Below are 25,238 nucleotides of genomic sequence, written 5' to 3'. Positions count from 1 at the left end.
TCTTTCGCTTTTATTTGTTGGACTGGTACCAGTAACATGTTCATGAAAGGTTTGTCGGATTGCAAAGGCGGTTGTTAGCGAGTCAATACATTATCCGGACAATCTTGAGCATATTAATTTCCAACCAAACCATACAACTTGCTCACGTTCAAGTACAAACGAAACGAACCGGACGATAACATCCGCCTAAACCTATCTAGCCCTATCTTGAAATTGGGTTTGTCTGAAATCGTCGAAGAAGAGATGTGGCTATTTTTTCCATCAAAGTAAGACGATTTCGTGAGTCGTGACAATGTGAACTGCAGCCTGTCCTATACTTTTATACGTGGTAAGTTTTAGTTAGGGGTGGCAATTTTTCACCCAATTCGCCAGTATCTAATCCGCCCAGTCTGATTATTTATTTGGCGGGTTGGAAATGAATTGATTATCCATTGGGGCAATTTAAATGGGTTGGTTTGTGTATAATCATTGGGTTAATCATTAAAGATATAATTATTAATTTTTTAATCATTTTTTTATTTTTTTTATTTGAATGAAAATAATTTATAATTAATATATTGGTTTTCTATTAATTATTGATTAAAATTAATTTTGTATCAAATTAATATATTTCGCCCAAATCAACTTGACCCGAGTCCGGACCAACTCAACTTGGTCTAAATATGAATAGACCCAATCACCTCGGTTAGGTTTGTTTGGGTTGGTCAGCCCAGTCCAAACCCAACCCAAACCAGAGTAGGCCAATCCCGGGCTTGACCCAAATTCAAAACAGGACCAGATGGGATGGTTCGGCCCAAACCCCAGTCCGACCCAAAATATGCCCACTTGCTTTTGACCTGGTTTGATTTGTCCAGTCAACTCGTATCTGTACAACCTGAACCGGTCCGATTTACTTCCATTTTCCCACTTCGTGTCAATCAGTTCGGTCTCAAACCCGTGCACAAACGTGAACCCAATCCAAGTCAAATTGCCATTGATTGAACCGGTCTGGTCTAGTCCAACTAGATTGATCTGAATCCAAATAGTTCAACCACTCTTGATGTGATTAGCTCGAAGATAATCCAATTAGATAGTTCTATGCTTATGTGTATATAATATGCATGTAATGTGATTTGAACATTCACTACTTGTTTAAATAACAATCACAATTACCACCAAGCTATAACCAACTTACTTGTCAAATGAGAGTACGTTTCCTATTTAAAATACATAAATATAAGATTAATGGGTTTGGGCAGATTGGATTGGATCAAAGCTGGTTTGAATTGAACCCAAACCATTTAATTTTATATAACTGGGTCATTAATGGATTGACGAATTAGATAAATTAAATTAAAACTCAACCCAATCCACCCAATTGCCACCACTGGAAACCAATCCCAGTGGCAGTCACAAATTTCACAAATTGAAATGTAGAGGCAGGAACAGCCGCACTACACTTTTTATCGTGTTGTAAAAGGGTTCGGTTAATACTGGATCGTTATGGCCTTGTGGGAGGAAAAAGGGTCATTATCGGAGGAGGGAGGACCACACACAAAGACAATTTGGCTCAATAGAGTTGGCGTAGCTTGTAGGTGAGGGGCTAGCCTCGATCAAGTGGGACACTCCTACATTAATAATAATGAGACCTCAACTTGCATATGTGAACTAATCGAAGTTTCCGGGCAGAAGCTAGGCAGAACTCAGACCTCAGAAGTGAAGAAGAGGTCCATCCAATGCCTAATTTGGTTTCCCTTTCCTTCACCAGCCATTTTCATTTTGCCCAATTTGCCTTCTAAAACCTAAACTGTCTCTCCTTTACATTTATTATTTAATAAAATTAACGTCTCTTTCTATATACGTATACAATCTCACTCTGGGAATAAGTGACTGTTTGGAATGTCCTGTGATGTGATCGTTAGACGTACGTTTGTTGTATCTATGGTCGGATAAAGGATGAGATTACTCTCTAATTTGGTTAGGCCCACGGTGTCTACACAAAGTTTTCTGGGATCCCATACCTAATCTTCATTTCATCTCCACTGGCTCTGGGTCTGGGTGACACAAAAACAGAAAAAAAAAAAAAAAGGTTCTGCAGCGACGTTACTCGACGCTCGTTAATTTGATAATTGAGGACACCAGTCCCAGAAATGACTCCATCTATTTATATATTGTAATCATATTCAGATATATGTCTATTTATATATTGTAATCATATTCAGATATATGTTATGTTGTAAATTGTAATTCTTTCAAATGCAGAACGATTGTGATACGCTTGGAACTTTCAAGGTAGGCAAAGCCAACTCCGCCTGCATAATCCAGACAATGAATGCCTTTGATTGGTCTTATCTTTGATGTCGGTCTGGTCTTAACCACGAGGTTACTTGTCGGTCCTATGAGAATTCACATCTGCGCCCCTACAACGTTTTACAGTATATTTAACCGTCGTTTATTAAGAATATCTTCTGATGATGGCATCATTGATTCTAGTATCATCATCAAAAAAGATATTCCCGATACGATACATGGCAGAGATGTACTGTAGGATATTGTGGGGCGCAGATGTTAATTCGTCCTTACGAGGCCCGACAACGCATCCCATTTGGGCAGCTAGAATAAAATTGGACCACATTTAAATTACTTGTATCCTATTCATTTTGTGAACCCATCGAGATATATTTAGAATATGAAATTGTTGTCAAAGGACCAACATCATAGCAATTGATGACTTGGTTAGAGTTGGTAATCCTAGATTCGACCTGCAGCCAACCATCCATCCCTAACCCTAATCTGATCTGTTTTATTATAAACTAGCTTTCGGTTGATATGACCCAACCTCGTTAAATAATTGGAACTGGTTAGGGTCCTGTATTTATTTGGTCATTGGGATCCCTAAATTAATTAAAAATATATATCATCAGATGACAAATGTTTCAAATGAAAAACAGACCGAACCCGACCCGACCCATTGACGTTTCCCACTTGGTTCTTTCTTAAGTCGTTATTTTCAACTCGGGTACTTGCAGTTGAAGAATCCGATTGAAGCTCTGGTCTCTCGCGATTGGTGCGTGATGGCGTCCACCTGAGGATAAAAGGCTTAAAGAAAGTATTGATGTTGTAGCAGTAGTAGTACATCGGGAGAGTCGTAATCTTCATTAAGAAGCTGTTGGATTAGAATATCTCAGTTCGAAAAGGAAATGTAAGCTGTGGGGTCACGGTCGCGGCTCTAGCCTTGGCTATTTTTATTTTTTTTTCTTTTAAGTAGTAAAAAAAAATCGAAAACCAAGCAATGGCAAGTGAGGTCATTACAGTTGGTGGGTTTCTGGCTTTTCTGTGTTTTTTACTTTTTCTTTTCTCTTTATATTCTCTATTTTTCTCTCTCTCTACTCATTCCACTTTTGGTCTCTCGAGAGTCCTACACTCCAGGGCTTGACTTTTACTACAAACAAGCAAAAGAACGTCACCGCGGCCTAATCTCTGGATGCCCGACCAAAAAGATAGGTGGTGGGTTAGAGTTTGAAAGACGAGAAGAGATGATAATTACCCACTTCCAGTTTGAGTGTGCTGCATCAACATCATACCCTAGTTGACTCTAGTTACCTTTAACCCCGGTTACCTCACTTAATCCCTCCCTCCTCGTCTCGTCGTCTCGTCGTTGTTGCCAAAAAAAAAATCAATATGTTTTTTAACCGTGGTAATAAGTAATAAGATTAAGATTATCTGCTTCGGTTGCCTCTCAGCTTTTAAAAGTTAAAGCAAAGTTTTCATAGAACAGAATTTCACCTTGTCTTTCCTGTTTCCTTCGCGAAATTTTCAATTTGTCGTATCGTGATACACTTCTCGATTCATCATCATCAATGGCAAATGGCAAAGACCTTTGATTCACAAAGGCCTAATTACCCATTTACTTTTTAATTAATTAAATTAATAGGTAAAACCCTTCTTTATTATATATATATATATATATATATTTTAAATTCGATGCTTCTCTCTGCCTCTACTATATTTTAGTTTGTTTTGTTTTTTGTGAATTTGTGCCGGAGCCCAGAGGAAGAGGTAGAAGATAAAAAGTTTTTCTTCAGATCTGAAGAAACATATAAGAACGAAACTCAATGTGGCATAGACCTCATCTTAGCTTTGTTTTGTAAATTTTGTGATCGACAAGCATCGGTGAAGGATGAAATGTTGTGGAGGTTTCTTTAAATTTCGGCGGTGAAGCTTCAGCCTTCAGGTGTGAAGCCTCCTTGTGTGTGTGTGCGCGTGAAGTTAAAAGCATAAAAGACCAAAAAGAACAACAACCAGAGGAAGAGGTGAAGGAGGTCTTCACTTTAATAGTTGGAGTCTTCTGTTTTTTTCCCCTCGGAGCTATACCTTTCGATAAACCTGCCGAATCCGACATGGGCATGGACATGGACGACTGCTTTCGACCTTCAAACGTGTGAAGTCGAAGGAGATTCAGACGAAATGACAGGTCTTGGTCGCAAGGTGGATGCTTTCAGGGGGTTCTGTAAGGACTGTGTTCTACGAGGATTCGTCGGCTTCGTACTGAGATTGCTTCACTACCGGGTAAACAATTCCTGAAAAAAAGGCAGCGAGCTCTCTTTTAATTAGATCGTGGTTGTTTTAGACTTTAGAAATTGCAGTGAGATTCGATTACCACGGTGAATAGCATGGAGGTTTTATGAATCCCCTTACTATGAGGATTACTGCCGTGCCAAATCTCTAGGTATTTCCAGGCAAGCGAGAGTGAAGTTAGGGTTCTGCGACATATATATCTTCAGGCTAGAGGTTTGAGTACGGAGAGTAAATGTACGACATGGTCTGCTAGAGCAGTAGAAGAGGCTCAAAAGGCGTCATTACTTATGAAAATTAGCTTCACTTTTGGGTAACACCGGAAAACATTCAGTAAGGAACTCCAAGTGGTGAAAAAACTGCATACAGGGCTTTAGAAATTTCTTTTCTTTAAGCTGGAACTCTGCAACCTGACTTAACTTCTTTGGTAGGTCTCCCTTGAAAGATTCTAAGAAGCCTTTCAAGAATGTATTTCCTTTTCTTATTTCTTTGAATCGGACCTTCTGCTTTCCTAGAGAGGTGACATGTTTCCTTCTACTCTTTCAGTAGAGATTTCTCGCCAAAGTTATCGTTTTACCTCTTCATCGGAGATACTTCTTTTGTGTGTTATTTTATCGCTGGAATTGAAAGGTAAGAGATTTATGATCATATGCCTCTTTTTTTAGTTATTATTGATTTCCCCCTTCTATCCTACAGTGTCTGTGTGTGTGTAACTCCGTGTGTTTTCTTCATTTTATCTTCATGGTTATTAGGCCTGAAATATGTAACCTTTCTTTCTTTCTTTTGTTCTTTACAGACTCTGCTGAAAAATAGTCATCAGGAAAGGAGTTTTATTCTTTGAAATCCGTTTAATTGCTATAAGGGCTATAATAATCTTCTGAACCGCAATGATTACATTCACGGATTCGGTGAAAGAACCAATGAAAGAAACCGAGAAATGCCTGGATTCTCAACTCTGGCACGCCTGCGCCGGAGGAATGGTGCAGATGCCATCGATCAACTCCAAGGTCTTCTACTTCCCCCAGGGCCAAGCGGAGCATGCTCATGGGAACGTTGATTTTGGAAATTCACCAAGAATTCCCCCACTCATCCTCTGCAGAGTCGCTGCAGTGAAGTACTTGGCGGACCCTGAGACAGACGAGGTTTATGCAAAGATAAGGTTGGTACCCCTTCGGAACAACGAGCCCGACTATGATGATGATGGGGTTCTTGGAAGTAACGGATCTGACGTTGCAGAGAAACCTGCCTCTTTTGCAAAGACCCTGACACAATCTGATGCCAACAATGGTGGAGGTTTCTCTGTCCCTCGGTACTGTGCCGAGACAATCTTCCCCCGCCTCGACTATTCTGCAGATCCTCCTGTGCAAACTGTTCTTGCCAAGGATGTTCATGGCGAGGTTTGGAAATTCCGACATATTTACAGGGGTACACCACGTCGCCACCTCCTGACAACAGGATGGAGTACCTTTGTGAACCAGAAGAAGCTCATTGCAGGGGATTCAATTGTGTTCCTGAGAGCAGAGAATGGTGAGCTCTGTGTCGGAATCCGAAGGGCAAAAAGAGGTGTTGGCGGTGGACCAGAATCCCTATCTGGATGGAATCCGGCTGCTGGAAATTGTGTCTCGCCATATGGGGGTTTTTCTGTCTTCTTAAGGGAAGATGAAAACAAGCTAATGAGAAATGTCAATGGTGGAAATTCAAACTCTGGTGTGGGTTTGAGAACACGGGGGAGAGTGAGGGCTGAATCTGTCATTGAGGCTGCAACCCTGGCTGCCAATGGGCAGTCCTTTGAGGTCGTTTACTACCCAAGAGCAAGCACTCCAGAGTTCTGTGTGAAGGCCTCAGCTGTAAAGGCAGCAATGCGGATCCAGTGGTGTCCAGGAATGAGGTTCAAGATGGCATTTGAGACCGAAGATTCTTCACGGATAAGCTGGTTCATGGGGACTATATCTTCTGTTCAGGTTGCTGACCCCATCCGCTGGCCTAATTCACCTTGGAGGCTGCTTCAGGTATACTGTCTGTCGATTATATTGTCATTTGACTCATTTAAACTGATTGATCCTTTTCTCTGGTTTTTCTTTCTATTAACTTTGGGCTATTGCCATTGTTGTATCTGTTATTTTTTCGAGGATAGTGACATTTAGTTTTCTAAATGTTGCCATAATCTATTACTCAACTTCTAATCTTGAATGCTTATTCTGAGGGACCAACATTTGCTCTCTAATGGCATACTTAGCTTAAGTTTCAGGGTGTAGTTCCTGAAAGAAACACATCAGATTGATTACATATATCGCTTCTCTTTAGCATTGTGGGAAATAGGTTAGAATTGTATTCTTGCACCTCATATCCATGGCTGCTCTCCATCAAACTGTATTGTTTATTTTTATAAGAGGTATTGTTTGCACTCACAGTAAATTCATATAGGCATCGTATTCTCTTTCAGTGTTATCTGGCTCTAGATTCTTGCAGTTTTATTGCTAGTTGAAGTCCTAAGGTACCGCCTACAGTGTCTTCCCCGTGTGCTGTCTTCTGACATTACAAGTCTAGCTTATGTCTAGAATATATCGTCCCCTGGAGAAATATGCATCTTCTACTTTGGCAACCAACTTGGACTGGATGGCGCATAAGTTTGGCCAGAACTGGCATGATAATCATAATAGAGTTGACTGAATGACTGTATTTAATGCAATAGTTTCTGCTAGATGTATCGATTGTGTTGGTTAAGTGAATCAAATTCCTAATCTAAAAATCAATTTAACTGTGGAAATTTTCAATGAATTGATCCATGATTTTGTGTTGTCGATACAGAAACCATCAACTATTAATGCCTACTTATTTTCATAAACATCTGGAAAATACTGTGGATGGTACTAAATTCAGTGATTTATGGCTGCTTACTGGAAGATTGTATAGTCCACATTTTTGGTTTATGTTGCCTCTTTTTGAGTTTTTAAAGGCATATTCATATGTTTAAGTTGATGTTGATATTTATATTCTCACTGTTCTTGCTAAAATCTGTATTGTAGGTAACCTGGGATGAACCTGATTTGCTGCAAAATGTGAAGTGTGTCAGCCCATGGCTGGTAGAATTGGTGTCAAACATGCCTGCCATCCATTTGTCACCCTTCTCACCCCCGAGGAAGAAGTTTCGACTCCCACAACATCCAGATTTCCCCCTAGACAGCCAATTTCAGATTCCTTCATTTTCAGGAAACCCCCTTGGGCCCAGCAGCCCCTTGTGTTGTTTATCAGACAACACTCCTGCAGGCATACAGGGAGCCAGGCATGCTCAATTTGGTATATCTTTATCAGATCTCCACCTCAACAAACTGCAGTCGGGTCTGTTTCCGGCCAGTTTCCAGCGGCTTGATAACACTACTCCACCATCCAAAATCAACAACGGCCTTATTAGGGGCAACCCTAATGGTAGTGAGAATATATCTTGCCTGCTTACCATAGGGAGCTCCACTCAGAGTTCAAGGAAATCTGATGGTAGAAAGTCACCCGGATTCTTGCTCTTTGGACAACCAATCCTCACTGAACAGCAGATCTCTCTTAGTTGCTCTGGTGAAACTGTGTCACCAGTCCTTACAGGAAACAGTTCATCAGAAGGCAATAATCAGGACAAGGCAACAAATTTCTCTGATGGTTCTGGATCTGCCCTTAACCAACTTGGCCCACTAGACAACTCATGTGAAGGGTTTCCATGGTACAAGGAACGCCCTACAACTGAGATCGGTTTGGAGACTGGCCACTGTAAGGTATTCATGGAGTCGGAAGATGTGGGTCGGACTCTTGACCTCACAGTTCTTGGCTCATATGAAGAGCTATACAGAAGACTGGCAAACATGTTTGGCATAGAAAGATCAGAGATGCTGAGCCGTGTTCTCTACCAGGATGCAACAGGTGCAGTAAAACACACTGGGGATGAACCATTCAGGTGAATTTTGCTTTTTGGTTCTCAAATACTCGAAGGTCTGCATTACTTGAAAGTCTACTGAAAATTGTTGTTTTCCCTGTTATATTGCAGCGAGTTCATGAAAACAGCAAGAAGGCTGACAATTCTAATGGATTCAGGCAGTGACAATATAGGAAGGTAGAGTCAACAAAACAAACAAAATTTTACTTGTTAAATGTACAGTTGGTTACCAATTCTGTTCCAATGGTCACCTATTTGTTCTTCTTGGGGTTGGAGAAAAAAAAAGTGTTGATATCGATCGAGATGGAAAAACCTTCTAAAGGAATCATCTCTGTTAGTGAAAAAGGCTTTAATTTCAAACTTTTGCCAACGTGAAAGCTTAATTCTGCAAGTTGATTCCTCTTATTATCCAGTTTCATTAAGAGAATTTGTACAAATACAAGTGGAACATATTTTGCAGGGTATGGATGACAGGGTTGCGGAGTGCTGAAAACGGACTAAATGCAACTAATAAGACGGGACCATTAAGCATATTTGCTTGAGATAGGACAATCTGGTTTCTTAGAGAATGTGTCGAAACTAATGAACTATTGACGAAGTTTCTTTGGTGGGATGTATTTGGCTATGAATGTTTCTTTCTTGTTTTGGGGTTCGGGATGGCTCTTTGTTTTCATATAATATAGCCACTGGGAGAGGGACATAAACTCCTTATGGTCTGGACTGTTTAATTTTAAGACAAATAATTTCCTTTATCTTTTAACATGGAATTGTTGGTGTGCTCTATTTTTTGCTCATTATCGATTCAACTGTTGGCATTAATATTGCATTGAACTGCCGGAGCAATTTTTCCTTTTTTTTTTAATTTTTGGGAACAAATTTCAGATTCCAGATATCCGTAAGCAGTCGAAACATGGTAGATATCGAGACAAATGAGAGAGTGAGAGAGGGGTTTAATTTGTTAGTGTCCATCCATCCAGTAAGCCCAGCATCCGGCCTCGCACTATCGCCTTCTTTTGTCGCCGCTACACCCACACGGAGAGACAAATGCTGCTGGCAGCTGGCTGTGGCCGATAGCTTTAGAGTAAGGACGAAGGATGGCAAGAGGACTTTTTCTCGGGCCTAGCTTTGCCATTCTTATAATAGTGGACGTGAGATATCCACATTTTTTGTCCTCTACCAGAAAGGCAGGTTGAAAAGAAAAAGGAAGAAAAAAACATCGGTAATCAACCTTTCCTTTTCTAAAAGAAGATAACTGTGGCTGCAAACCAAAAAAAAAAAAAGATACAATCCATATGCTCCAGAGGTTTGAGATCCCACTCCCGATGGCTCCTGGCTTTTGTCCTACTATCTGATGTATGTATCTCACAGTCGTTCTTCACTTGTATATGATCCGTCGCAATCCAAACTTGAAAGGATTACTTCTTTCTAATTCAATTTTCAGTCTCCAAACATATGATGTAAATTCACTTCACCTCTGCGGTGACCAGGCTGTGATTTGGATTTTGGCGTCAGCCGTCAGGGGTGGCGGGGACTCCGTGGACCGTGCCTAATACGGTAATACCAAGGTGAGGTATGGGGTTCAGTAGGCTCAGAAAAAGTCCCCAGTCATGTAATGTAATTAGAGTAACTAGTCTGACTCTGAGCTTATCATCACTGGAATATGAACTCCAATTTGAGAAAATTAGCCATTGATGAATGTTTTGACTTCATTTCTTTACTTTACCTGTAAATTGTACTAGTCAATTGGAGAAGAATTGTTAGGACCAACGCATCTCTCCCTCTCTATGGATGCGACGTATGTGCTGATGCTTTTTTCTATTGCACAGAGCATAAGTGAAGCTTAGGAAATGATTAAAAGAAACACTATTAAATGGATATGGGGGGTGTTTTTTTGGACCCGGAAAACTGATGGACCACGAGAGAAACCAGAAACCGGAGGACAGCACGGTTTCATAGCTATTTGCTGAAGATAGACAGAAGCTGATTTGTAGGATCCAACTATCGGGATTGTTAAATTAATTCTTTAATATATCCAATTAGACAAAAGAAATTAGAATTGAGAATTGACTTTGCGTATATTCGGTTTTTACAAAATCAACCATATTCCTACTCCTACTGGAAAAGACAAAAAATAAAACAATGTTTGAGTTGAGGATGATAAAAATCATAATGCGAGATTTCTTTTTATTTATTCATTTATTCTTTTGCAAATAAGTTGTAGTTGTTGTCGTCTTGTGGGTCTGCTGCGTTGGCGAAAATACTCCCCATCTGCTGTCGGACGTAGTGGGTCTTGCCACTCTGCTTTGCTCGTCTCCTGTCTACGCTGCTAGTGAGTTGTGATTTGTGAATTGTGGGGAGAGAGAGATTCCCAATCCAATGTGGGAATGGGAAGGCCAAAAAGAGGGATGGTCGCAGGAAATAGAATTACAGAGAGAGGGAAGGAACCGGAAGAGGAAGGGGGTTGGGGGGGGGGGGCTTGGGAAGTTGGAGAGGAACACATTCCCCCACGTGAACATCGGGACCCACAAAAATGTAATCAATAGTCACGTGAGACCGCGTCAGCGAGTGCAAATGTTGCGCCGCTTTGATGGCCGGGCCCTTGTCCTAGTTGACTACGCCCCACCCCACCTTCAACTCCAAGAGCACGCACACACTCGAAACTCTGCCCTCTCTCTCTCTCATGTAGAGTTGTAGACACACTCACACACACGGCTTTGTTTGCGCTGGCGTCAGATCAGAATCTGATGGTTATATATTGGATCCATTGAAATCATCTTCTTACACCCTAAAAAGAGTTCCGCAGTTTTGCACTCCTTGGCCCCGAAATAAAATACAAATACGACACTCTTGCGTTTTTGATGTACGTAGATCACGTGATTTCCGGATTTCCGAATTTAGAGATGGGATCCACTGATCCACATTTCTGTGGTCTGCATACTCTGTGTAGACTGCTGCAGGCTGAGTGCTGACTCTCCTCTCTCTCTCTCTCTCTCTGCAGGATCAATTCGATAATTAGGTAATTGGATACGATAAACTCACGAGAAATTAGAAATTGGGCAGTCAAACAGTCAAAAGAAAAGGAGGGGTGGAATTGCAGAAAGTAGAACTAATAACGGAACAAATGGAGACATCATCAGAGACAAAATGCCTTTTAATTTCAAACCCTTGCTTCCCCAATCGCCCTTGTTTTCAGTTCAGTCCCCCCCACCCTTTTTTTCTTTACTTAATAAACAAAAGCTGGCCCCCATCTTAAATCTTGTTCCCTACCCGACATGTTTCTCTCCCAAGTAAGTCTTAATAAACAACATGTTTTATCTTGATTAATATCTGTTTTTCATCCACTCTGTTAAAGGAGAAAAAAAAACTTGGAGATCCAAAGTCACGATGAAAGCTCCATACCGTCCCATTCACGCGACATAGAAGCGTCAGCGTTTGTCCATGAATCCAACTTGCAATCCTGTTGATTATTGACTACGGTTTTCACTTCTCACCTCTTCACAAATTGGTTGCATTCTTTGTCTCTGACTTTGTTTTCAATTTTTTTTTACCCCAGCCTCGCCCTCGCAGAGTCGCAGTCGCAGTAAGATCCGGCAACCGTTCCGCCGCACTGTTTGTTTTCCACCCCGGCAGTGACCACTGACCACTGACCAGTCCACCACCTTCATCGATGTTTTCTCAATCCTATTTATATATAATTTTCTCTCTGTCTTAAACAGTTTCACTAAACAAGAGAAGAAATGATTAATGAATATGATCATCCATGATCCACCTCAAAGGCTAAGAAATAAGTTTAAAGAGAAACAGAAACAAAACATTAAACAATTAGACATACGCTTCAGACACAGACTTCGAGTGGTCACATGTTCAAGCCCTTATGGTTTTGCCTTGGCTCATTCACCTTAAATGTTGGTAGTTCTGGAATTGTTAGCTACTTCCCTCGTGCCTTTATATGTATAGATTGGTAGAGGGCCAGGCCAATGGGCCAAGTCTTCTGCTATTATTATACTGATTCATCAATGGTGGGCCATGACATGAGTAAAACATCAATTTACATTTTTTTATTCTTATTATATATATATATATATAAGCTGTTATTATTATTAATATATGAACAACATGGGTACAATGTTGATATAATAGGGATGGCATTATTGTTATTGCTTTAATCAACTTTTATCTCATTACTAAGTTGATGGATGATGGATCATGGGTCTCCACAAACTAGTAAGGCCCTGTTTGTTTTTCCACAAGCCATTTACCCATACTGAATTGATCATAAATTTTATCCAAGTAATTTTCAAACAATTGACTGTTTTTACCTGTAAATTTTATTGTTTTATAATATTTTGATTTTTGACAATTTTTTATATAGAAAAGTTATTTATCTACCTAAGAGATGGATAATTGATGTCTATGTGAAAATCAATTTATTGTAAAAATTCCCAGTTATCAATACACTAGAATATATAAGGGGTTTTTACTGTTCAGTCCACCCCAGAAATCCTAGTTCCACTGTACAGTTAGAAGTAGGTGTCAACTTGAAATTGATGCCAATTCACGAGTGGGTATGAGTGTTATAGGTGGAGGTGTTTATAATTTTGAATTGTTGTAGGTCTAGAGTTCAAATCAGAATTCTGAGATGGAGTGCAATTTAAAAATCTATCTATCTATCTATCTATATATATATATATATATTGATCAACTTTCACATTGACCAACTTACCCCTCTATTTATCAAAAAGCAAATAGGGCATAAGAGGCCATTCCAGATTTTTACTTTTTACCCTTTTCTCTTTAGGTTTATGTAGCAAATAAATGTATTTACACCTTTTCATATTAATCTTGCAACATACACAACCAAGCATCAGGATCCACCATTGTCTCCTATGTTTACTTCTCGTAAACCCTATTACTGTCTATTGAAAAGCTTTTACAGTTGTCCCTCAAATATAATAACTACTCTTGTTCAACTGAACAAGCAAGAAGATGTATTTTATTTATTTATTTATTTGATAGATGAATTAGTATTTTATTGAAGGGTGCAATGGAGATAAACAATTGTTAGAGGAACCTTACACAAATTCTACTGAAATTATATTGTATCGTAAGACAGGACTAGATTTGCAAATACGTTGACAGAATTTGTTCACTTTAATGCAAATCAATTGGCCACTTGTCATATCAGAACATGGATCCCAAATTTCAGTTCAATTCGGGTCCCCAACAATTGTTTTACCTAATGAATGCATTTTACTTAATTAATGTTTTGTTTAATACCCTATGGAACATATATAACAGCAAAATTTGGAATGGTAGCCCTGTTTCTTAAATGGACTTTAACCCTTTTCTCTTGAAGGGGCGGATCCACTTCCACCCCGGGTCGATCCGACTAAGATGGTTTAACGACTACTGTCTTGAACTAAGAACATATTTTAAGAATATTAATTATGTAGCCTTACTCTGCGATCTAGACACATAAAAGGTGAGTGTTTTCATTAAAGAATGGAATAGAAACTGCGGGACTGCAGAGATGTCGAGAATGGAACGTTGAATTTGAGAATGCTTCGCCAGTTGAATCCAAGGTGTGTTCCAAATTATATGAATATTGGTTACCAAGATCCAAGAATGCCACTAATTAATCTCCATATTTTCCTAACTAAAGTCAACCTCGAATTCTGCTTTCGAGGGGTGACAACTCCAATTTCTGTTTTCATTGAGAGTTGAGACCCAAATTAGACCAAACAACATAAACCGATAAAATGGTGCTGTTGGTCGGAGCCGGAGACCCGGAGTCCGATGACTATAGAATATAGATAGCTCCATTCATGCCTGTTGGTTATGTTAGGGATCCGGACCGTGTAAAAAAAAAGGGCTAAAGCCTAAGCGCGGTGGGTTTCGTGATTTTATAGTGCCTTGGGCACATCCGCACATGAGGAGTGCGTTACGCACTCCCCTGCGTATCGTAGAAATGTGGCAGTGCTCACTTTGTCGTTTCTCTCTCGGAGAAAAATTCGCGGCATTCACCTAAACGACAGAGATTCGGTGAGGTGGGTAGCGGCTGGCAGGGCTGGCCGTGCGGTGGACCCACAGGCCACAGTTCATTGCGTCGTGATCGTTCCGACTTCCGACCGACATCCATCATCCATGTGTGGACTATATCGGCACGTAGGAGTCATTGCGTTGAAAAGTTAAAATCATCTCTACGTGTACGGTCCAGATTTTCAGTCAATTGGAATTTTGAGGGGTACGCACCGGGAATAGCCTGTCGGTTATAATCCGAGGAATGAGAGAGAGAGAGAACCCGGTTTAACCACTCGAGTCAGAAGTAGTACACGAGATGTCTAATTTCTCTTCTCGTTCTCGCTCCCTGTTTATCGTCAGAATACAAAAATATCGGGAACATATCTCTACGAGACCGAGACTACCCCTCTTCTATTCTATTCTGTACTTCAAAACAACAAGCAAACCGTGCGTGCGTGATTAAAGACATTTACCAGAAAACAGAGAGAGAGAGAGAGAAAGGTGTGGGAACCATCGTCATCAAGATCATTTGCCATTGCTTATGTGGGAACACGTGTCCCACTTAATATCATATCAAATTATTTAGGCAGCGGGCCCCGCATAAAAGAAGATAAAAAAAGTACCCTACAACTGTTACAACCGTCAGTGTCACTCCACCGGGACCACCACAGTAACCTTCCTGATTTTAAACCTTGCAAGTGCAAGTGGTTGTTTGGTTCGAATGGATAGAATTGATGTGTGGTAGCAGAGTAGGTCCCATATAACATTGGATGAGTTAACTGATCAAGAAATAACAAAAAGAAAGAAGAGGAAATATATAAATTAATTACATTCTCTTCATCTCATGTACTTTGTGTGGTGTAGAATGTAGATATGACTAAACAAATTAATCTCAATTAATTAAACCTAATAGTCCTAATTGGGTTTTCGGTGATCAAATAATAGATGCCTAAAACAATAGCTCCTCACAAAGGGCGCCTCGCAATTATGAATATCTCTCGTACTTTAAGTTATTATTAATGGGAGATGTTTTCAATGCACAGTAGATGTGTTTGTAAAGGGCCCATATGTGAGGAGCAGATCCCATTCTGTAGAAGGGACCCCTGCACATTTTACTGTTTGGTTATGTAGACAGAAAAAGATAGGTGGGTGATTTGGAAGGGGTGCTCATGGTTCAGTTAATAGAACCATTAGCTTTTTTTTTTTTAACTGACCGGTACCACTGGTTTTTGAAAAACCATGAATGAAAACCAAATCAAAACCAACTGGTTAATTGTTTGATCAGTCGGTTCTTCAATTTCTTGGTTTTTTTATGTTTTCAATAAGTATAATAAATAAATAAATAAATATATATATATATATAATTTAGTTATATTATAAATAGATAATTAAAAATATAATATATATTTATATATCAGTTTGTTTAGTTAACCGTTGATTTTCTTTTAGATTAACCAAAAACTAAACCGATACCACCAGTTTTTGCAAAATAACAAATTGATCGATTTAATTAATTTGATTTTTCAGTTCGATTTCCTCTGTTTTTTCGGTTTTTGTTGAACACCTCTAATGTTGTCCCTTACAAAGTCAATGTAGAAAAAGCTTCACGTGGCAATCCTGGTGCCAATGGAGATGGAGATGTCTTGAGAAATAATTATAGTGCATTCTGCTTTGGCTTCCAAATTTTTTATCAGTTAATGCTGAATCACTTGCTCTATTTGATGGCCTTAATTTGTATTTAAATCAAAGCATTCTAGAAATTGAGATATTAAGAATCATCTCCCTTGGCAATTCACTTACATTCATCGAGATATTAAGAAATGAAGCAATGGTATGCAACTTTATTCACTCCTTAAAGAGATGGGAATTGGTGCCCTGATTTTTTGGGCAACAAAGACATTGATGAAGAAAGCTTCCATTTAGTTCTAGCCATGAAAATTCCAAGAAAATTCCTAATTTTGTTGATAGAAGACTATCTATCTCGAAGTTGAGAATCGATTAGTTTAATCTTTAGTCTTTGTATTGTAATGGATTGTTGTCTTTTATTTTTGTTTCTTGTTTTGGGTTGGGTTGGGTTGAAAGGGAAAGAATGTGTGCTTTCCTTACGTCCTCCCCTGCAATGTTTTAAAAACCGATATGGAGCTAGAACCTCTTTGGCCCAGTTCAAACAGATCGGCCATGATAATTTAAAAAATTAAAATAAAATAATAATCCAAAACTGTTGCCCAGATAAACGTGTCGATGATTTGACTACCCAGGTCAGCAGAGTATTGATCAATTCAACGGTTTTGGGTAAAATAGCAATTTAGGGTCAAAACAAGATTGGTACCCTAACCAATTCCTGTGTCAAATGGTCTAACCATCAGGATTAATGGTAGTTCTAAAAACATGCTCCCCTGTGCTATTGTTCTTTCCTTTTGATAAAGGTTTGGCTATTATACTTGAAAAACACATAACGAAACAAACATGTAGCCAATCAACTATTATCATAAAAGTCGTAACCAATCAGGGGGTATTTATCAAAGTTCATGGTTGGTGGGAGAGAGATAACTTTGGCTGTTGGTGTTGGATTTTAATCTCTATTAGTCAATTACATGAGAAATTGCACTTGCACACTTGTTTGGAAAAGTAGTTTTTCTCTTATTAAAACTAGTATTGAACTTGTCCCACATTGGAAAATTACAAGTTTTGTTTTGAGTTTTTTAATAGGAATATGGAGGCTTATTACTATGTCATGCACGCACATGTGTGCAGCGCAATGTGGAGCTTTAGAGGTGCATTTTGCTTGCACCCGCATGGCTCGCAAAAGGCAACTTTGATTTTAGTGCAATGCAACAGTCACGATTCGATCGGGTGTGATCAAGAGACACAATTCAAAAATTAACGGTCATTAACTATTAATTACCTTTTAAGAAGCACAAATCAAGAATTTGCACACACACAACATTTTTTAAAATCACTTCCTCTCTCTCTCAATCCGGTCTGCTATAGTCTCACAGAAGGTTTCTTCAGAGACTCTACAACTTTGTTGGTTGCAGATTTTCACCCAAGGTTCTGTTGTATCGTAAGAATGAATTTGCCTGTAACCCAACAGCAAAATCAATGAAACTTATACTCAGTGAGGGCAAATAAAGTTTTAAAGACAATGTCTTTAAACATGCCTCAAAGTTTCTCATCTAAGTTTTAATAATCCCATTTCCCAATATGTGGGGATTAATAGCTTATGTTTTTGAGAGTATTTTCAAGATAAATAGGTTATCTATTCACGCCCATGTCTTTCATTTTGATCAAAACAAAATAAGAGAAAATTATTAATTTACCCACTCTCATAATAACGTGGCATCCTCAGAAACGCTCTCAACAACCCCCAACAGCCAAAGTATTTCCGATGGGGAAGGATTTGTCAAAGTCCTTGTGATATCATGTCTCTAGGGCAGCATAGCTTTTTAGGGTCGCCTCTCCAGCTCCAGCTCCAACCGATGCCTTAAAAGGTCCTTAACCCAAATAGATAATCTTTATGAACTAGATGCTTTCTTCCCTTGTCAAATAGAAAAGTTTTTATCCTTTTATACATTTGATTGATCTGATGAAATATTTCACCACACCTAGGGCAATCTAGACGGCCCCTATATCATTGACAGATGGATGTGCCACATCCTACATTCCATGTGGTAGAAATATGGTATGATGGTACACTTGGGAAATATAGACGCCCCCGTACTGCATATTGACAGATCAGATCTACCACATCCTCCTTTCCGTGTAGCAGAAATACGTAGAACGTGTTAATCCAACCCAATCCGTTCAATACTTTTTTCTTATGGCTGCGTTTGGAAACTATGCGAATAAGTGCGAATATAAATATCTAGAGTGTAAAACGGTTTATATAATTCGTAAAATTAGGTTAATTTTGTATTAACAAATTTATCTTCTTATCAAATAAACTTTTAGCTGTAATGGATGCAAATATGAATTTCAATAAAGTATATGTTTTTTTATCGAAAACTCAATTGATGAATTGAATGCAAATTTACTTTTTTTTTATTGATGTACTTTTACATCTTATTATCAATGTAAATATGCATTGGTCTGTCATTTATCAATGCATAACTATAGTGTTGCCAAACACATGCAAAAGTGAAGTAGAGTGCAAATTTACCCTGGACCGGGATTTGACACTCTATTTGCCTCATTTCTAAATGCAGCCTATATGCATTTGATTCATAATGTGAATTTTCAATTTTCAACTCTAGAGGCCTAGATTGCATAATTTTTTTTGTTAATTTGTATTAGTTTCTAGGCTATTTATCCCATGCCAATTTGCTAATCATGGTTTTAAAAATTGGACCAGACTGGATGCTCGGGCCAATTGACTTATGAATTGGTTAGACAATCGATTCCATTTCACCCTAATCAACAACCCACTACCTAGGTAGTCAACCCAAACAACGGTTTTTAATTTTTTTATTTTAATTTTTATTTTTTAAATCAAAATGGGCCGTCCATTCTAAAGATTCCATGTCCAGTCCGATTTTTAAAACATTGCTGCCAATATCATTTCACTACTAATATTTTCAACTAAAGTAAAAAGTACTGCTTTCTTTTTTAAGTATTGGGGTGATGCTAACAATGGACAAATAGATATTCTCATAATCCCACCATCGTACCAAAGTGGATATTTGAAAAGTAGCATAGTTTAGGGATTTGGAATTTGATTAATTATATTTAGTTAGGTTCTGTTATGATTTGACTTTTATGAAACTTGGTGAGGATTTCGTATAATCCACAGAATCAAAGAGAGAGACTACTAATTCTTTCCATCATAAGCATTATTATTTTCTTAAGAATGTCATTGTTTACGTGTTATTTTTGTTAATTACTTGTTTCATATCACATATTTTCAAGAAATCATTCAATCTCAAAACTTAACCTGTTAGGTGAAGTTTCCAAATAGGCTTTTATTTTTTAATGCGTCACCTCATGCTCCTCATGCGAAAGCATATTGAATTTAAAGCATATATATCTTGTAATGATATTTAACTATATGTTTGGTTCCATTTAAGTTTATTGGCGGTGCGACATAGGCATCCCGTTAGCAAATGCCTTATTAATTATAAATCCGTCGATAAATGCCTCAGTTTGGAAAGAGTATAAATACATACAAAATAATATAAAATACAAAGTTTTGCACTCTACAAATTTATATTTGTACTCTTTTCAAACTGAGCCTTAACATTAATAGAAGCTTCACAGTGATGCCATACTTCAATGCTTTGCCACTCTTTTGGCAATTTAGTCTCAGTTTAGAAATAGTACAAGTACAAATATGTATAATATAATACATACAAAATATAAGATTTTGCACTTTATATTTTTGTATTTATACTTTTTTCAAACTGAGCCTTAAGTACACATTATTAGATGCTATTGTTATAGAATTAGGCTTCATTTGTACAACACTGCTTCGATTGATCATAATTACAATACTTCATTTAGAATACTTAGAAGAAGATTAAAAATATCCAATTTTTGGCATGTAGAGGAATTGCAGTTTTCCAGTATTTTTGTTCTATTTAGGGTATCAATAAAATCTTTAAACGTATCATTAATCCTTAGATGGTTTAATTATCACCAATATGCCAATTTTGTATTAACAATTAAATTAACCTGTACAGTTCTCTTACCGTTTACAGTCCCCCTCCCACTCAAACAAAATAAAACAAAACAAAACAAAAACTTTTTTGATACTTTCAAAAAACACTTTCAATCTGGTTCCATACTTCCGTTCGCTTTTCGGTAAGTTATTTACCTAGGTATTTACCCATATTCTTTTATTTTCCAAATAAATAAGGCAATGACCATTTTAGCCATAGAAATCCATTATTATAAGGGCATTTTTGTCCCATTCAAGTATTGGTAATTTTCCTTTTATGTGGTAAAGTTATTTAACCACCTAGGAAATGGGCATTACTTTATTGGGTAAGTGATACCGAGGAAAATAAACTTTCCCTGATCCCCACATAAAGCTGAAAAGAGAACATGAGATTGTTAGTCAATGGAAACCAAAATCTTAGTGACCAACTTTCTCCCTATGTGGAAAAGTTATTTACTCAACTAAGAGATGGGTATCACTTTCCTGTGTAAATTATACCTAAGAGAATAAACTTTTTCTGATCCCCACATAAAACATAAAAAGAACATGGGGTTCTTGGCCAATGGGAACCAAAATCCCATTGACCAACTTCCCCCCCCCCCCCCCCCCCCCCCCCCCACCCTCAAAATCTAAAAAAAAAAAACATAAAGAACTCCCCCTTAAAATAGGTACAATCGCCTTCAACGGTAAATGATAAGTCCACATCTCCTTGCTTTTGCCAAATTTTTTTGAATGCCCATGCCAAATTTTTTTGAATGCCCATGTCTTAACATCCACCATGAAAAAGTGGTTATACCTACAATTTAATAAAAGTTCTCTCCGTCCCACTCCTACTCTATTGGTTCCAAATTCTTGTACCAAAATCCTTTCACACTCAATTATCCCTAGACCCAATTTTTCTGTTGCATTATGTAACAATTGATAGAATACCTATCATATGAATTTTAAAGATCTGAAGTTGTCTTAATTTTTTAAGGAACTTAAGCCAAGAGAGAAGGGGGAAAAAGATGTGGATGCTGTTAATTAAAGACCTGTAAGGAGACGTGCAGATGTTTCCCTCATAAAATGAGAGCTACCCTACCTCAAATGATGAGAATGCCTTCAGTTTGACATGGTTTTTGTAATTTATAGTGTTCATCTTTTGTCCTTGCCAGTTCATACCTGCTCTACCAGAGGTCCCTACTTTATTATTATCATCATTCAAGCCTTAATCCAATTATATGGGTGAGATAAATGAATCCTGTTTCACCATTTTATTTTGTTTAAAGTCATATCGTTACACCATTCTGTTATATTTAAATGTCATATCAATTGTTAAATTATTGACACTTAAATCATTTTTACTATTTTCACTTATACCTTTTTAGTCCACACTTACTTGATTATGATCATTAAGCATGCAAATTATCAGCATCATTGTCTTGATTTCCCTACGACATTCTTTTGCATTAATAATGCCTCCTTTGCCGCACTTCTTGCAACTAAAGATGTCAATGGGTTGGGCTAAGTACAGATTTGGCTCAAACTGAAGGCAATCTAAAGTCAGTCCAACCCAAACACGACCCCTGTCCCCAACCAAAAAGAAACGGATTACCGAATCCAATTCTGCCTATCTTATTAATAGCAATATTATTCTCAGCAAATTAAGACTTTTTATAGATAAATTAACTATTAATCTATTCTTTTTTTATACAAAACCTGAACTAAAACCATCAATCGAGATTAACTAAAACTCAAATCTTACGAGCACAGATGAAAGAGGATTTACCACTTAACCCGATCCATTGGCATCCTTATTTGCAACGATGCATCATACATTCAGACAATACAATAGACTATTCCCTAGTTGCTCCATCTTTATTACATATCCTCACTAGGGAGCTGGGTCACAACCCAAAAGCCCATTTTCGGCACTGCACAGCCATCACAATTGCATTAATAAATTGATAAACTCTTTTTTAACCTTTTTCCATGCATGGATCAACTAATAAGGCTATGGACAAACTTGGGGCCACAGACAACTAAGCTCTGTATGTGTGTGAAGTAGGACAAGTTTTTAATTAACAGGACTACCCGTTGGTGTTGGCTGTAGCCAACTACTGATGATTGATGAGCACATGACATGACATGTGGAGGAGATATTTGGCAGCTTTTCTAGCTAGCTAGATAGATAGACTGCAAAAACTGTCAATCTAGTACATGTACATCCCCAATTTAATGCTCATCATCCATCTCGCAATTTCATGGTTCTACCAATCTACTGTGAGCGGCTGGGTGCCTGGGTTGTAGTCATCAATTCATCATCATCATCTCTCTTTCTAAGTCTGTCTGTAGTGAATAGCTGCACAAGTATTAAAAAGGCATCAATTTCTTGTACCACATAAACGCGTAATTGAAAAGAAAGCAACGCAACTGTTTGTTAGTACGAAATAAGCGAGCCAGAGGCCCAGAGGCCAGAGCCAGTCTGGTGTGGATTGATTCAAATGTGCAGCCAAACCCCATTTACACAAACAAATAATATATATATATATATATATATATAAATTGAACCACAAAAACTGGGCGGCCTTTAGCCTTCGCCTTCGCTTTCAATTCCGATCAAACCCACCACCACACATTGATTTTGAAGTTTGGAGTTTGGACGCAAACATATCTAATCGATGAGGCCCACCCCCCAAGCACCGATGTCCCTTTCCAAACAACAAACTTGACTCCTCCTCCCCAATCCTTGTTTGGTTTTCGTGTGCGGTGGAACAAGTGGGGGAAGATTTTGTCTGCCTTTCGTCTCGTGGAGAGTATAGTATATTTTGGTTGTATTATTTGCTAATTGACGAGTGTGTGCGTGTGTATATGTGTTATAGGGTCCCAGACTGAACAGTGCAAGATGTTGACGTTTTATCTCTTTCATATTTTGTAAGCCCAAGTCCCCCTCCGCTCGCCCTCGGTTGCTTGGTCCTATCCTTCTCACCACTGCACTTACCTAATTAATTCAACTTGATCATCACGCCATGCCCTGCAGCTCCACTGCTCCAGCCATGGAGATGGGCTGGACTCCCCTCCACCCTCCACTCCCGCTCTGTAAATGTCCCTATGCATTTTTATTACGTCTTCCCTCTCTTTTCTATCTAACCACAAACTACTTGAAAAGTTGAAATATCCATCACCCATCACCCACCTCTCTTGCGTTCCACCTATACCAAGTCAATATCATTTGATTTATACTTTATTTTCAAATTTTCTAAAGAATTCAAATGTATAATTCTCTCCACCCCTCCAAAGATTCGCAGCATTCTACCAAAAAAAAAAAAAGATTCACAGCAAACAAACATATCCAATAGTTTGTTTGTGCCATGATTAATCTTCACCTTAGGCTTTCAATAATAATCATGCAACCACATTTAGGATCTTTGATTAATGAGGGCAGACATTATCATAACATCAACTTAGTCATAACAGAGTAGTTTGGGGTGAGGATCATATTTTTCATCCCCAATCCCAATCTTCATTGGGGAGAAAAGTTAACCTTCATCTCCGATCCTTAATGGAGATGAGTTCTCCATCAGGGACCTAAACACTTGAAGTTTGGACTTGGCTGAAGATTTCTTTTTTCTTTTTTTGTAAAAGAACATTTTCGCCTAATTAACCTTTTCATTTTTGGTCTATAAAACTGTAAAAAGATAACATGAAATTTTAACATTTTATTTGGGAATTGTAGTGCATCCAATTTTCATTTTTCAACATATTTCATTTGCAATGCATGCAAATCCCAGAATACCGATAGGGATAGAAAACAGAGAAAAGCCTTCCACGTGTTAAAAAAGAAAACAGAGAAAAACCCAGATTGCAGTTCTCTAAAATTAAAAAGAAAGAGAAAAACAAAGAAAATAAAACGAAGTCGGTTTACACCTTCTACGTGTTCTTAGTGAAGGGTAATATTTGAAATTTTACTGTCCCCACAATAAGTATGCACCCTCGTATCAAGAAACTTTGGGATGTAGTGAAATCAAATCCCACTGCTGAACCACCCTCGTATCTATATATATATGTGCATGTACGAGTGCAAATGTGTCTACATATACATATGTAGACGGGGCAGGCAGGTTGGAACAGGCTTGGGCTTTCCAAGGGTTAGGCCCAATCCCGGCCCGAAAAATTTAAAAGCCCAATTAAATTGTGTAACAGATCCATGCAAGGCGAGCTTGGTAAAGGTAGAAACCATCCCGCCTGTGAATAATTGTGCAAGGGGCAAAGATCAAAATATCAATATACCCAATATTGATAATGCGTGTCAATGCTCCACTTTTTTGTTTCAGTTTTTTAAAAATTATCAGCAATAGAGAGATGTCTTTTATCATCCCAAACTTTTAAATTTCAAAAACTGTGCATTGGTATATCATATTTTTTTTGATAGATGGAAAAGCATCGGTGTATCATATATGCATGCATCTCCAGTCACCGAGACATCCTTGGGAGGGAATTGAAAGTAATTGTATAAACTTAGCAAAAAAGGAAAAAAAAAGTGTGTATAATGTTTCATTGAACTGGATCATACTACTAGGTACCTAATTCATTTTCAGCGGACCAAATCCTTTACTAAATACAGGAAAGAGAAAAAATAGGGACAACAGCCCATGTTTTGAGTTGTAGAGATTGAACAAATTGGCATGGCTGCGGGATCTGTTGCTTTAGCAACTTGCATAACAAAGGTTTCAATTACTTTCAATTCCTAGCCCCTGCTAGCATCTTAAAGGGACAAGTGCCCTGTTTTTATCACAATAAAAACTGACATCTCTCTCTCGGGTATACCTGACACGTATAAAACCCGAAAAACTTTAAACAATTAAAGGGTATCAAAAAAGTGGTAACCAATTAGGTGGTGGTATACTGGTATTATCAAAACTCACAGGGGCAAGGGTTTTAATTGGTCAAAACCCTTTCGGTATGATGCCTTTCCGGCAGAGCATAGATTTTCCCTCATCTCAGTACTTGTGTGATGGTAACGATATCTTAAACATTTTTAATGCTGATTTCCACAGTTTATCTAAATGAGAATATTACCATATCAACACCCTACAAGTAAATTCCAAGAGA

The 25,238-nt window shown here is 38.2% G+C and overlaps 1 protein-coding gene and 1 long non-coding RNA gene across 2 annotated transcripts; one reads left to right on the top strand and one right to left on the bottom strand.

The window, feature by feature from the left end:
* Positions 1-3,980: 3,980 nt before the first annotated feature.
* Positions 3,981-9,256, top strand: LOC104594869 (auxin response factor 18-like). Its single transcript, XM_010255396.3, has 6 exons — positions 3,981-4,981; positions 5,101-5,184; positions 5,351-6,563; positions 7,581-8,494; positions 8,585-8,650; positions 8,934-9,256. Exons 3-6 carry the CDS (start codon positions 5,442-5,444, stop codon positions 9,013-9,015), a joined length of 2,184 nt encoding a protein of 727 aa, XP_010253698.1. The 5' UTR covers positions 3,981-4,981; positions 5,101-5,184; positions 5,351-5,441; the 3' UTR covers positions 9,016-9,256.
* LOC148801906 (uncharacterized) lies at positions 9,005-12,392 on the bottom strand. Its single transcript, XR_016082873.1, has 3 exons — positions 12,306-12,392; positions 11,873-12,194; positions 9,005-11,465 (listed from the first exon to the last, which is right to left on the bottom strand). It is a non-coding gene; the product is annotated as an uncharacterized LOC148801906 (long non-coding RNA).
* Between the last annotated feature and the right edge of the window lie 12,846 nt (positions 12,393-25,238).

This window comes from Nelumbo nucifera, chromosome 2 (genome assembly GCF_055504915.1).
Source record: "Nelumbo nucifera cultivar China Antique chromosome 2, China Antique-T2T, whole genome shotgun sequence".
In the NCBI taxonomy this organism is placed as follows: Eukaryota; Viridiplantae; Streptophyta; class Magnoliopsida; order Proteales; family Nelumbonaceae; genus Nelumbo; species Nelumbo nucifera.
The sequence above is the reverse complement of the archived record's forward strand: the minus strand, read 5'-3'. Positions and strand labels throughout refer to the sequence as shown.